The sequence below is a fragment of the Euprymna scolopes genome, chromosome 4, assembly GCF_053919585.1.
Source record: "Euprymna scolopes isolate OS-2025 chromosome 4, ASM5391958v1, whole genome shotgun sequence".
NCBI classification, from domain to species: domain Eukaryota; kingdom Metazoa; phylum Mollusca; class Cephalopoda; order Sepiida; family Sepiolidae; genus Euprymna; species Euprymna scolopes.
The window spans coordinates 99,442,167-99,457,703 of NC_136485.1; the positions used below are offsets into that span (position 1 = coordinate 99,442,167).

At 38.8% G+C, this 15,537-nt stretch overlaps 1 protein-coding gene across 2 annotated transcripts in view; it reads right to left on the minus strand.

Annotated features, from left to right (window-relative positions):
* Positions 1–15,537, minus strand: part of LOC145269149 (non-lysosomal glucosylceramidase-like) — a 238,349-nt gene that overhangs the window by 47,125 nt on the left and 175,687 nt on the right. For both annotated transcript variants that reach the window (XM_080124756.1, XM_080124759.1), the window contains exon 12: positions 14,422–14,573. In XM_080124756.1, the coding sequence (XP_079980882.1) occupies positions 14,422–14,573 (152 nt within the window). The remainder of the gene's footprint in view (positions 1–14,421; positions 14,574–15,537) is intronic.

Below are 15,537 nucleotides of genomic sequence, written 5' to 3' on the forward strand. Positions count from 1 at the left end.
CAAGGAACTACGACAAAACGTCATTGAAGAGACCAACCAACAACAAGAAACTACGACAACGCGTCATTTGGAAGTTAAAGAAGAAAAAGAAATCACAAACTGAACAGTATAGACTTTTTTCTTGCGCTCTGTGAGTGAGCGTGCAACCCCAAACTACGGGAACTCGACTCTCGGAACCTGAAGCGAAGCGGAATATAGGTGAGACCCTCTTATTTTTTTTTGTGATTTTTTGACTTGGGTATTTTTTTTCCGCAGTGGTTTGGGGGCGCCTGGAGGCATTACTTGTGGAAATAGTGAGAAAGGGATAGACAGGCGAATCCCCGTTTGATAAATTTAGACAAGAATGACGGAGCCGGTGGAACATAAGAGTGAGGCTTTAGGGGAAGTAGAGAGGGTGGTAACGGAGACTAGGGCGGAGTCGCTGGAAACCTCCGCGACGGAGTGGTTAGATAGAATCAAGGAGCAGATAGATAGCACCTGGTTGACGGAGGAAGAGAGGCCAGGGTCTCCAAGGGTGACGGAGAATTTCCGGGCTTTGCTGGGAAACCTACGGATTCGTCCCTTCAGAGGACATCCGGGGAACCTGGCCGAATGGCTGCAGTCTATACATAAAAAGCGGCTTGTATATGGCTTGCAGGATGCAGAAACTGTTCTGCTGGCCTATGAGGCAGCCGAAGGGCCAGTCTCGAGATTTATAGGGTGGAGGATGTCTGAAAATGCCGCCCTTACCTGGCCCGTACTCCGTCGTCAACTGGAGAACGAGTACTCCAGTAAAAGAACGACCATCGAGGCGATGAGGGAGTTGCTCAGACTCAGACAGAAGGCGGGTGAGGAGATGGTAGAACTGGCCGAGAGGGTGTCGGGGTTATCAATGAGGGCGTTTCCAGAAAGCACTGTGAGGGAAAGCCGAGCCATACAGGCCATGCTGGCCGATGTGTTCGGGGAGGCCATTAGTGACGGGGACGTGAGGGCAGATGTCCTTAAAGGGAATCCTCTCAAGTTGGAGCATGCCCGGGACTTGGCCCAATCAAGTGAGAGGGTGTGGACTAGAGTTCGCGCCACCCTGTCCAGAGAGTCAGGCGCGCAGGGCTCACCTCAGAGGAGGGGGCTCTCACCCAGGCGGGTCCGCCAGACCCCACCTCAGCTCAAACCGGAATCAAAGGAAAATTGGGAAATAGGAGCCAGGCCCAAACCGGAGGCCTGTAGGTCCCGACCGGTGCGCTATCAACCGACTCCCAGAAGAGGTGAGCTAGTATGCTCTAGGGGGCATCGAGCGAGGGAATGTCCAGCTAGGTGGGGGGTGCCGCCAGGGGCGGCGGAAAATAGAAATGCGTGATTCAAGGCCGCTAGGATAGGGAACTCCTATGCGACAAGGACGAATCAGGCGGAAAACGCAAAAGGGGTCGCTGAAAGAATAAAAGGGCAGGCAACCCCTGTGAGAACAAGACCCTTTGGGTGTTGGAAGTGTGGCACTGCTGGTCATGTGGCCCGGAGTTGCCCGAAGCGGAGATGTTGGAGATGCAGACAGGCGGGCCACTTTAAAAGAGGGTGCCCCAATGGTGGGGTAGCCCATACGAGAAACAAGAAAGGCAGGTCGGAACGTGGGCGGTCGACTAGGGTGCAGACTATGATAAAAACAGGACAAAGACCGGGACCGCAGCTTTCGCACCCGACCTCCCCACACTACGGGTGGCAGGACCGGAAAAGGGTCAAGGTTCGCCATCTGTGGAAAGAAGTTGGTGACCTCACCTGTGAGATGCTGATTGGAGGTCTGAAGATGTTGGCCCTGGTGGACACAGGCGCCTCTGTGTCCCTAATCAGCTTGGGGGCGTATCGACGTCTGATGGGCAGGCGCCCTCTGCATCCTGTCGACCTGCAGCTAACCCAAGCGGATAAAAAGAAATTGCGCTTGGAAGGAATGACCACCCTCCCATACAAGTTGGGACCGAGTCGGGGTCACCTAAAGGTATACGTGGCCCCTGACCTGTGTGGAGATCTGATCTTGGGGGGAGACTGGTTGGAACAGCAGGGGGCGACGATAAGTTTCGACCCGCCAACTCTGTGGGTCGGAGAGGTGAAGATTCCCTTGGGAGGAATTGATCTCCCAGAGGCTCTTCCTGTTGTCCTCCAGGAAGATGTAGTGTTGCCACCCCGGACGGTAGTGGTCAGTAAGGGGTGGATCACTAAGGAGGGACGAAAAAGGGGCGAATGTTATCAGATAGGCCCTTTTTCCAGAGAAGATGAAGTTGGTCCTGAGGTGGTGGTCAATGAGGCCGTGGTAGGCAATAACCGGGGTATAGTCCTCCTGCTGACCAACCAGGCTAACAAGACAGTAAGGATGAACGGCCTGGATGGGGAAATGGGGATAGACGGATTGACGTCTGACCCCCTGGACACCCCGGTTCAAGATGAAGGCGTAGAAGACCAACCCAGCAGATCGGCGGCGCCAAAGGAGGCTGGCCGGCCGAAGTCGCCCACAGATGAGTTGCCCCTGAAGGAGAGACTAAGGAGAGCAACCGCCAAGAGAAGGGCTAGGTTGGGTGAAGTAAACCCCTAAGGATGAGGGGGATGCCCCTTGGCTAGCGGTGCAACTATGAGGAAGGCGATCGGCATCAGGGGTTGTTCGGGGTTGGACCGTCTGCGTTTGTCGGTGAGGCGGCGTGGCTGGGCAAGGGCCCTGTCTGGCTAGGTCGCTGCCGATGGATGGGGCGTTCCTGTACCGGACTCCGTGATGTTCGGGCATCTGTGTAAGACGGATCTTCCTCGAGGACGTATCACGAAGTCAGTGTCGGGAAGGGAGTTGGGGGCGACGAGAAGTTTCGACCCACCAACTCTGTGAGCACGAGTATCGGCCGCTTAGTTAAATGCTAGTTGTCTGGAATACGCATTAGTGGAAAGGAAAATCTAACAGGGATCACATGTTAGGAAGAAGATAAGCACCCTTAACGTTTCAGAAGAAAAGCACAAGAAGGAAGAATTCTTCAGAATGTCTTCTCGTTAATTCGAAGGACGCCAACAGTAGTGGTGTGCACGGGCGGAGGTAACATTCTGTAACAGTCAAAATAATTGACTGAAGGATCTAACAATTGTAGGCAGACCTGCCTGAAGGTCTCAGTCACAACAGGTGACTAGAGAAGAAGTGAACTCGGAGGTCGATAGAGTGGGCGATAATACCTATGACAGGTAGAGCCCTGAGAACTCTGGTGGTGTGGTCGCTTAGGGAAGATGTCGAAAGTATCCGACAAAGATTGAGAGCCGTGGAAAACGGACAGAAGATATTAGCCTATGTAAATGGAGCGGTTTCTCCATACTCAAAATGAACTTCGAGCGACACTTGTCACCCTTATCCAAACAGTTTTTGAACTCCTGAAGGAAGGAAGTGAATAAAATTCGGCAGAAAAGCCGGGAGGTCTCAGTCAAGAATGGTTGACTGGAGAATAAATAGACTTGGAGGTCGACATAGACGGGTGGTAATACGGGTGGTAGGGCCCGGGGAGCTCTGTTTGGTGTGGTTGCTGAGGAAAATGTCGAAAGTATTTGACAAAGATTGAGGGCCGTGGAAAACGGGCAGAAGACATTAGCCTATGTAAATGGAGCGGTCTCTCCATACTTAATATCACGAGAAGGGCAGTGATGGAAAATAGAGCAACACTTAAGCACCTTTATTGGGCGTTTTGCACACCTGCAGGAAGAAGTGTTAAAAATTCGGCAGAGAAGCTGGGAGGTATATCAGTCAGTCATAAAGGCTGACTATACAATCTAAGGGGACACAGGGTGTGCCCCTTCCCAAAATGCCACGGATGGGCATGCGCATTCTAGGGTTGAATGCCGCAAACATCCTCAAGTAATTGAAGTCTGTTGTCTGACGGTCCGCAGTGCATGAACCACGAACCAAAAGAGGAAGATTACGAGATTAGCCCTATAGGGGTTAGAGCTGAGGTAACCCCGAAAGAAGGTGCTTCTTAGAATAGTCAAAAAGGGACAGTTAAGACTAGAGTAGTCTATCGGAATCGCCTGGTTATGATTAGACAGCTTACAACGTCAGTTGGACCACATAATTAAGCAGGAGTCAATGAGCGACCCTCCTAAGTGGGTAATGGTGGGGGGTTTGACGGGTGGAGTAGGGGTTATAGTAGTATTAGTGATGGTAGTGATGTGTGGTTTGAAGAAGTGGATGAGTGGAATTGAGTGTTCGAAATGCCTCTTGGCGACCCATGGCGCTGCGGGGAGCGGCCCTGGTCAGGAATCACAAGGGGTCAGTATTAACCCAGCCCAGCTACAGACGAGAGACGAGGAACCCGCCCCAAATCCACCCGTACGACAAGAAGCTGAACCTACAGAATATTTTTAAACACTATTAAGTGATGTCAATGTAGGACTAATTGCATGCTTAATGTTCCAAAACGAAGAAAAAAAAAAAAAAGAGACACTTTTCATTATTACCGATTTTGTTACACGAACTTTGTACTTATGAAACCACCACTACGAACTGTTATTGAACACTCTGAGTTAAGGCAGTAGCCATTTATATGAACTTTCAACTTCTGCATGACATTTATTTTTATTTGTTTTGCATGTAATTCAGCAAATTCTCGCTTTCAGAGTAGGCCAGAATTGTGTTATGAGATGAGAGAATCTCTTTGAGTGTTAACAGACATGGGGCACCGTTATCCTGTGGAGAGCGTCGCCCCATGGGGGGCGAATGTAACACTAAAGAGAGGCCACATCAGACCTGTAGGGTTGATGTGATGTTTCTTTTGGTTAAAAGTAATTTTTTGTTCCCGGACGATGATCGGGTTGAAGGAATAAAAATTATTATTAGTTTTTTTTTGTGAATAAATTCTGAGCTAAGTCTGTTGTTGAGATGGCGGTGGCAAGAGTGCCTTTGTAGCGAGAGGTTAAATCACATTCTAGACTTCAAAAGCGAAAAAGAATGCATAAAATATTTTAGCCAAAATACACAGGCGTTTGATCTACAATGGCCGAAATCATAGTTATGCAGGAGCCGGAGGGTTGGGGATTTCACACCTGCAATTGGAAAAACTATGAGCCAAGTTGACCTGTGAATTTGACAAGTTGAAAAGTCGGGTTGTTTTTGATCTGAGAGAAACACACGCAGTGACTCGGCATTATGTTTTAGAACAAAGAATAGGAAAAAATGAATTGTCCGAAATTTCAAAACAATAATATGACGTATCGAGAATTGTCATTTGGTGAATCAGGTCGAACGAAAATTGAAGTTATGAAATACTTTTGCTCGGATGGGAAAATGCGTTGTCCGATAAGTTCAAAGTGACAAATGCATTCTTGGTCTTTTGACGTAAACAAAATGTCTGATATAATGGAATGGCCGACAACCAGAACTTAATTCAAAGATAAACTAAAATTCCTTTGAATTATCAAAGCGAAAAATGAGATCAATAGATAATTTTAAAACAAATAAAATCGCGTGATTTGCTTTAAGTCAAAGGAAAAATAATTTTCATGGGTATGGAAAAATTCCATTAGTAAGCCAGGGAGGAGTTAAATAATACAACGTGTAAGTTGGGCGTTAATTAAAGGAGGAGTCAATCCAATTTTGGAAATGGACCAATGAAAAAGGGCCCTGTCGAAGTATAATCAACCAATGAGAAAAGGCCCCGTCGAATTATAATCAAGCAATTTGATTGGTCGATGACGAACATGGGTGTCGTCATCATTCCATAATTGTATTATAAAAGAAATGAAAAATCAGAGATTAAGTCAGAAGTGAGAGAAGAGAGAGTCCGGAATCAGAGTCAAAGAGAGCTAAGTCTCGGCAGAATCACCTCTCCTCTCTCTCCCCCTCGCTTGTTGCCTGATAACTCAACACTTATAACGTGTCGATCACTTAACGAGAATTACGCAAAGTCCGCGATACCGACCAGGTATTTCAAGAACAGAAGCTCAGTTGTAGAACTAACTGCTTGCTTGAGTTAATTGTCAACTATATGTATATGCTGTAAATACTTCTTTTATGAATTTCCGAAATATATATTATATTAACCAACCTCCGGAGTTTTGTTGCTGATGTGCGTTGATCCCTATATGTGGATATTTCTTTATTTGCCATTTGTGACACCGTATCCGTCAACGAACACCCAGAATAACTAGACGATCCACGGAGAACAGGCCTTGAGGACCGAGCATCCAAGAAGAATCCCCAACGCCTTAACGAAGAACTCACTGGGTGACGCGACGTACTAACGGTTGGCAGACCTGGTTGCCCAGTCGACATATTATAACTGTACTGACCAGGGTGCAGATCATAACTGGGCCGCGATCAGAGGTTAAAGGTCGGGTAAGACCACGTGTCAAGGTCACATTATGAAAAATGACGAAATGTGAGTTAACTGATTGGTGTGCTTGAAATGGAATAATCATCCCAGACAATATATCAAAGTTATCATTTTAGTAGTGAGGGGTTGGTTGGTTGGTTTATTGGGCTTCACAGCATATCAACGACTGTGGGTCATTTAATGGCAAGTTATGTATTTAGTTGAGATAGTTTTTGTTGTTCATTTTTTTTTTCTGAGTTATGTATTTAAAATTCTTTGAGTTTTTACGGTTTAAAGTGATTTGAAAAGTTGTATTTATTTTTTTTTTTAAGTATTTGATGATTTGGTGCAGTGTTACCTTGTGAAACAATTCTTTGATTTCATTTACTGTATAATATTTATTTCTGATAGTTTTGTATTTTTGACATTTTGTTAATGTTTTATTGTCATCTGTTTGTGCATTTTGGTTTTTCTGTTGCTTCGATTAGGTGCGAGTGTGTTAATTTGGTATGTCCGATTCTGATTCTGTTTAGAACGATATTTTCTCTTCGTCCTTTTATTGTTGTTTTGTTTTTGTATTTTATTATGGGTTGGTGCTTGTGTAGTTTGTTTTGGGTATATGTGTCTCATTCTGTTTGCCATTTATTTTTGTTATATTCCCTTATTTTTCTGCTGAAATCTGTGTATGGTATTTTGATGTTGGTTATATTTTTGCTAATGGCTTCTTTGGCTAATTTGTTTTCTTCATTGCCTGGAATGCCAACATGACTTGGTATCCAGGCTAAGATTATTTCTTTTCCTTTTTCAATAATTTCATTGTATTTGTTCATTATATCTAATATATAAGGATGCTCTAGTTCTTCTCTTAGAGCTAGGATGCATGACAAAGAATCGGTATATATAATGAATTTTTTCTTATTGTCGTTCTGAATTAATTCAAATGCCATTTGGATTGCTTGTAGTTCTGCTGTGTGTATTGATGTGTCGATGGGAAGTCTTATTTGGAGATGGTTCTGTCCATCTGTACATGCTGCACCTGTTCCTTTTTTTGTTTTGGCTCCATCAGTGTATAATTTCTTTGTGTTGTAGGTACTTTTCTCTGAGTTCGCCGAAGTAGCTTTTATTTATTAAGTTGTTGGTATTGTTTTTTTAGTATTTAGTAAGAGTCAGATCAGTGCTTGGGTCTTTCAAAGTCCATGGTGGTTTGTTGCTTACTTTGTGTGTGACTATGTTATTAGGGTTTTCGTTAATTTGAGTTAATATTTCTTTGATGCGATATCCGAAAGAAGGTATGTATTTTGGTTTGCTGGTATAAAAGTTTGTATATTGTAGGTTGAAGGTTTTTTCGTATGTTGGGTTGTTTGGATCACTTTGTAGTTTTATTGCGTATTGTGTTATTAACCTGCCATCTTAAATGTAGAGGGGGTACATTGGCTTCTATGTATAGGCTTTCCATGGGTGATGTTTGATATGCTCCCAGACTGTCTTAATCCTTGGTTTTGTATGGTTAATAATTTTTGGAGATAGGATTTACGGGTTTTTGTTGTTTGTTTGTTTTTTTTTCCGAGTTATGTATTTAAAATACATACGGGTGGAGCTATATGTGATGCATCCATAATCTAATTTTGATCTTATGTGTGCCTGCTCCCCAGTCTGTTTTTGATATTACTTTTAAAATTTTCATTGCTTTTTGCCATTTTTGCTTTAAGTTAGTGATATGCATATTGAAATTAAGTTTATTGTCCAGTGTGATATCTAGAAATTTTGTGATCGGTGCTATTGGGATTGGGTTTCCTTGTATTTGTAGTTGTGGGTCCAGATGATATTTTTGTTTTCTGCAGAAATGAATACAGACAGTTTAGTTTTGTACCAACTTGAATCCATTTTTATCGATCCAGTTTTCTATTTCGTTTAAGCATTGCTGCATCTTTCTTTCAATTGTTATATTTAATGCAGAATATGCAATTGAAAAGTCATCTACAAATAATGATCTTTCAAATTGTGCGTCGACAATTTATGTGGTTTCATTTATTTTAATTAAGAATAAGGTGGTGGATAATATACTACCTTGTTGCACTCCTGCTTCTTGCTCATATTGATCTGATAGGGTGTTTCTTTGTTGTACTTTGTAGTATCTTTGAGACAGGAAGTTTTGTATAAATATTGCCATATTTCCTCTTATTCCCATATTGTGCATGTCTCTTAGAATTCCATATCTCCAGGTTGTATCGTAGGCTTTTTGGATGTCGAAAAAGACTACCACCACGTGGTGTCCGCGTACAAAACCGTCTCTAATAAATGATTCTAGTCATACTATTTGGTCGTTTATGCTTTCTTTTTGTCTATATCTACTCTGATATTTTGATAAGAGGTTGTTTTTTCCAGGTATCACATTAAGCGGTTGTTTATCATGCTTTCCATAGTTTTGGAGAGGCAGCTGGTTAGGGCTATGGGTCTGTAACTGGTTGGGTTATTTGCATTTTTATTTGGTTTGGCAATTGATATGATGGTTGATTCAAACCAGGATTTTGGTATTTCTCCTGTGTTCCATATTTTGTTTATATGTCAAGCAATAGTTTCAAAGATGACTCTGGTAGTTGTTTTAGGAATTGATAATGTATATCGTCTGGATCTGGAGTTGTATTTCTGCTTTTGTTTATTGCTCTTTTTAGTTCTTTTATGTTGAATGGTATGTTGTATGTTTCTTTGTTATTAGTTGTAAAATTAAGTTTTTCTCTTTCTGCTGTTTCTTTATGAATTTGGAATGATGTTCAGTACTGTTTGTTTGATGAATTTTTTTTTTCAGCTAGTAAATTAGTTATTTCTTTTTTGTTTATGCATTTTGTTCCATCAGTTTTAATTAAATAGTTTATGATATTTTGTGTTTCTTTTCCAGCTATTTTCTTTATTATATTCCATGTTTTTTTAGTTGGTGTTTGGTTGTTTAGCTGTGAAATATAGTTTTTCCAGGATGTTTTTTTGCTTTGTTTTATGGTGTATCGTGCTTTGGCACGCATCTCTCTATATTTTTGTAAGTTAATTGTTGTAGGGTTTTGTTTGAATTTTCAAGTGTTTTTTTTTTCTTTCTTTGACAGCTTTTTTGCAGGTTTCATTAAACCAATGGTTTGATTCTTTTGTGGCGTTTGTTGAAGTTTTGGGTATTGTTTTGGTGGCAATATTGTTTAAGGTTTGTGTGAAATGTTTTAGTGGTTCTTCTTTATTTAGATTGTTCGTGTCTAATTCTGTTCTGCATAGATTCATAAATGTTTCCCATTTGGCATTATGTAATTTCCATTTTGGGACTTTTTCTTCCGATATTTTTTGATTACTTTTAAGTATGATGGGATAGTGATCACTTCCGTGTTGATCTTCTAGTACATCCCAATGGAAGTCCATATAAATGGATGGAGTGCATATTGTTAAGTCTATTGCAGACATGGATCCATTGGCTGGGTGCATGCAGGTATTTTTACCATTGTTTAGTATACATAGGTTTGTTGTATTTAGGATTTCATTTATTATATTGCCTTTGTTGTTGTTTTGATTACTTCCCCAATGGTTGTTGTGCGCATTAAAATCTCCCATTATTATAAATGGGGGTGGTAGTTGGCTAATTAGCATGTCTATTTCTTTTTTTTATTATTGGCTGATTTGGTGGAATGTATATGGAGCAGATTATGATTTTGCGATGTAGGTTAGCCGTTAGTGCTATTGCTTGTAGTTCAGTGTTTAATTGGAGGATTGTGTGATGTATAGTGTTTTTGATTAGTATGGACACTCCTCCGATTGCTCTATTTGTTGTAGATATATGGGTTTTGTCGTACATGTTATATTCTTTGAATTTGTAGTTGTGATTTTTTTTGATTAGTGTTTCTTGTAGACATATATTGCTGCTGGGTTATGTTTGTTGATGATTTCTAGTATTTCTTCATGATTAGGTTTTAGTCCTTTGCAGTTCCATTGTAGGAATGTTGTTTTGTTATGATTTGTAAGGTTTTGCATGGGTATTGTTTTTATTTTTTTTTCCTTATTTATCGTCATTTATGGGTTCATGGGATAAGAGGGATATCTTTTGATTCCTCAGTCTCCATGACTTCTTGGTTTTCGAGTCCTAGAAGCATAGTGTTTTTTTGTTTATCTCTACTTTTGGATTGTGAGCGTGGTCGTGGTGTGTTGGGGAGTTTAGGTTCATGCGCCGCAGAGGTTGTTTCACTGTTCCGCCGGCCCCTTCTTTCCAGGGGATCCTTCAGTATGTCTACCTCTTTCTGAACACTCAGAGGAGTGTCTTTTGGCTTGGAGAGTGAACGTGACCTGTCCGTTGAATTTTTTTTTTTCTGCTATTTTCTTTCTTTTTTCCTTTGGTATGTTTTTTGGTGTTTTCTTTTTCAGCTAAAGGGGTTGTTTCTATTGGGTGTGATGTTTGGGTTTTTGGTGCCAGTGAAGTTTTGTTTATATTTATTTTTTTCATTTCTTCAATTGTGTTTATTAATATTTTGATTTGGTCGGTGAAGTCTTGGATTTTAATGTCTAAGTTTGTTGTGTGATAATTGTTGTGCTTATTAGTATTAGGAGTATTCTTTTTTGTTATTTCTGAATATTTGATTGTTTCAACTTTTTTCCTTGCTTCTGGGTAGGTGATGTTTAGCGTGTGTTTAATTTTGGTAATTTCTTTTTCTTTTTTCCAAATTTCACAATCTTTGGAGTAGGCACTGTGATTTTCTTTACAGTTGGTACATTTGGGAGTTTTTTGACAGTTGGTATGGTTGTCATTTTCTCCGCACCTTCCACACACTGGGTGGCATATGCATTGATTCTGATAGTGGCCAAATTTTTGACATTTGAAGCAACGCAGTGGGTTGGGGATGTAAATTTCGACTTTCAGTTTCTCATAGGCTATTTTTATTTCTGGTGGGATTTTTTGTTGGTGAAAGGTTACGTGTGTGTGTTTATCATTTCTCCATTTTTTAAAATTTGAATTTGTCTAATGTCTGTTACGTTCTGCTCTTTCAAATATGAACGTATTTCGTCAATTGGACAAAGTGAAAGTTCACGGTTTTTACCACTCCTTTGCATGTGTTTAGTGTTTATGGGGGTATGTTTTTATTTTTATATTATCAAAATGTTTCCATTTTAAGAGTTCATCCGCTTGTTGTTTTGTGAGGATTTCTAATATTTTCTCTTAAAGGGGGAAAGTTTTTTTTACTTGATGTTTTGTAACTCATTAGGATTGTTTGTGGGTTCATCATTCCTGCTCCCCACCCACCTCGGAGCCCTATTTGGGATGCGTGCGGGGGGAAACCCATTCGCCCTGGCTACAACAGGGTTACAGGAATGGTATACTTGCATATAATGTAGACTTCGAGCATTTGTGTTTCTTAATTTTTCTCATCCAAGTAGAAAATGGGAAATATTAGAGGAAAACATGTCTAGTTTTTATTCATTATATACAATTGACGCTCAGCCACCGCTTTCATCACTTATTTATGGATCTGTGTTGATGGGAGAATGCTGTGTAGCATTTAGGTTTTGTGTAGGTTATATGTGTATTAGTGGTGTACTAGATGTGACCAGCCGATTGATCGGATCGGGCCCATCCGACCGCCCGTCTAGCCCAGTAAGGGCCAAAGTGGTGTGTTGGGAAGTGGGGGTACTAAAACCTGACCTCCAAGTCTCTCAACTACCAGGATCCCGTCCTAATGGCATTATGGGTCACTACCCACAGCCAACAGGTAGCCCCATTGAGGGACTTCTACTCTCTGCAGGGGGGCAGTCAGCATATTCTGATGCCCTGCTGACAGGGTCTAGTGGATCGATTTGAAAAATATTTCATTTCCTGTTGTTTTTTTTTTTTAATATTTATTTATGGACTTTAGTTTAATTGTTTTTATTATTTTGGTTGGTATTTTTAAGTTAGGGAATCAGTAGGGGGGTGGAATGACAAAAATAAAAGAGAAAAAAAAAGAATGTGGGGGGGAGGAAGGGAGGGAGGGTGGTTGTTGTTTTAGTAGAACATATTTAAGTTTTACAAAAGAGGATAGAAACCAAAAACGGAAATTTAATGTAGGTGCATTTCATTTCAGGAAGCCAAAAGACAGCCTGATCTGGTAGCACCAGAGAAGTGAGGGGATAATAATGTGGGTTTAAAATATAAAAAGTGATTGTCGAAATTAGTAAAATATCAGAGAATTATGAAAAATGATGAAATGTAAATTAATTGAGAGTTGTGTTGTTTATGAAATAATCAGCCTAGACATTATATCAAAGTTAATTTTTAGTAAGAGAGGGCGAAGAGGAAGGTTTAAATTATAAAAAATTATTGTCAAAATTGGTAACGTATCCAATATATCAGACAATATATCAAAGTTATTATGTTAGTAACAGATGGCGATGAGGATCGTTTTAATTGTAAAAATGATTGTCGAAATTAGTAACATTTCCAAGAATTATGAAAAATTATAACATGTGATTTAATGAATTAATGGGTTTGCAACAAAACTATCAGACTAGATGAAAAATTATTGTCTAACATAGTAACATATTCAATAATTATGAAAAATTATGAAATGCGAGTTAATTACTGGTGTTTGTAATGGAATAATCAGCCCAGAAAATATATCAAAGTTATTATTTTAGTAACGGAACAATACAGTTTTAATAAAAGGGATAGAATAATATAATTGTGCCTTCATTCATGCCGAACAGAATGCCCACAGAATATCCAGAAACAATATATTACATGTGAAAAATGCCACTGTGGAATTTCCACAGGTCCCGTTAGTAATAATTATGCATATATTGTTTTTCTTCATTCATCGAGATAAATACACAGGAATTTACTCATTTTCAAAAATTTTTTCTTTTATTGGCCACAACATTGCATACAATTGTTTCAGTCCCCGGTGTTGGCATATAAGAATATAACTGTTCATCCAATTATAATTTGCACAACATTAGGTTTCATCAGTGCATAGAAAAAAAGTTTCACAGACCACAAAGAGGACCTTTCCAGTTAAGTTAATACAGCGGGTATTCATTTCTTTTTATCAACAACATACGAACCATACATAAAGTTTCAAGTAGGATTTATCCGCATTTTTAAATTGAACACAATTGCTTTGAATTTTGTAGTAGTAGTTTGTTTCCATTTATTGCACATTTTTTTTTCTTCTTTCTTTTTTTTCCCTACTTGCAGGCTTAAGTTGTTAGCTTTGCAGTTATTTGGTTTATTAATTTCTATTAATTAATTTTTCAAGTTATTATTTAATTAATAAATTTCAAACATACATCTTTTTATTTCTAGTTTTAAAACCCTGGATTAATTTTACAGTTTTTTCGATAAACTTACCAAATTTTAAGATTCGCAATTATTTTTTATAATTCAATTTCAAGTTGTCTACATTAACATCCATTAGTCTAAGTTTCAGTATTATAATTTAATCAAGTTTGCATACAGGTTATTCTATTTTCGAATTGATTATAATACCACTTTTTTTACAATTTGTTTACATTTTTATCTGCCAACACAAGAGGCTGAAATAATTGTACACAATATTATGACCAATAAAAGAAAAACTTCCTTGATATTTCAGATTTAGCTGTTACTTTTTTAGCAAGCTGTTACTTTTTTTTGTTGTCAAAAACAGAATTATGATTTGTTACTAAATTCTTTTCTTGGACAATGTTAGATTGTTATGTATTTTGTTATATTTGTTATATTTTGTTACGTATTGCTTATTGAAACTTGAAAAGCCATGGCATTGATTGTTAATTAAAATACCACCGTTAGCTACTTTTCAATGAGTTCTTCTAGTGTTATGTCACCCTCCTTATGGAATACAATAAACTGTTCCTCTTACTATAAAGATTGAGAGAATATGCCTTAGAAACACTTGGATTGATGAGTAACCACACTATTTTGCTGTATTTGTCTTTTGTTTCCACTAAATACACAGTTATGTCTTTTTCCAAACCTTTATCAATTCACAATACTGTAAATAAAATAATTTTTTTGTTAACTAAAATTATTGATTTTTGATTTTTTAAAAATTTTTAATTCTTTAAACAGTTGAGAAAAAGCAATTATAAAAAAGATTAATGAAAATATGACCTTAACAGGTTGAGTTACCTTTGCTTTTGGGTACATGTCTTTTAAATATGCCAGATCTTTCAGAGCAGCATAATCACGGAAAACTTGGAGTACAAATTTTAAATTGAGATCTTTCCAGTTTTGTGTTGGATGCATGTTATAGGCATTCACATTAGTCCAAGGTTCATCCTCTGAAAAACAAATATGAGACATAAAAATACAAACAATTAAATGTAAAAAAAAATAATGACCAATTATATATATGTATGTATTTTACAAATCTCTGAACATTAAAAACATTTTTTAAAAAAACACGTTTTTTTGTGTAAGATTAATATAAATATTTCTTTCTTTTCGGTGATAAAAACAGAAGGTTCAATATTTGTGTAATATAATGAAGACGCAAGCAGAAAGACCGTTTTCTAAGGCTTTTCATAGTGGGAAAAGAACGCTACAGGTCTCCCAGCTTATAAGAGAGTGCCTCTGATAGCTTTTTCTGAGGGATCAGTTTCAATAACAAATGGCAATTCATCATCGATAACGTTTACAGAAGATTCAGCAATGTCTTTCTTGAGCTCTTTGAAAAAGTTTACAACTATGAAAGGCATCAGAAATTGTTTATTTTCAACTTGAGGGCGAATTTTTGATGAGTAATTAGGTATCCATTTTGCATAGTAGACAAACATACCAGGACACCTCTTTTTTTAACGATTTTGACAAGGGTAGACATTTGCAAAAGAGGTCTCAAGAGTTCAGGATTGGGTTGAAGAGTTTCATTACAAATTTTATATTCAAGTATGTTAATATAACGAAGTGAAAACTTGGACTTTTCTCAGTTTATTTTGAGGTTGTATGTAGAGTCTTTAAAAAACACTCGAAATTTACGCTGTGTCCTACTACAAATTGTTATGTCATCCAAATAAAAGGTTCCAAACAATCTGTTATCAGAAATAAAAGAATTCATGAAATGTTGAAATACAGAAACGTCATTTGAGACACCCATGGATATTTGTTTAAATTGATATAGACAAATTCCAGCTTGAAAGACTGTATAGGGGCGATCTGAGGGGAAAATTTCAATCTGATAATATGCTTTAGACAAGTCAATTATACTAAAGATACAATACTGGGCTATTTGATTTATAAGATCATGGC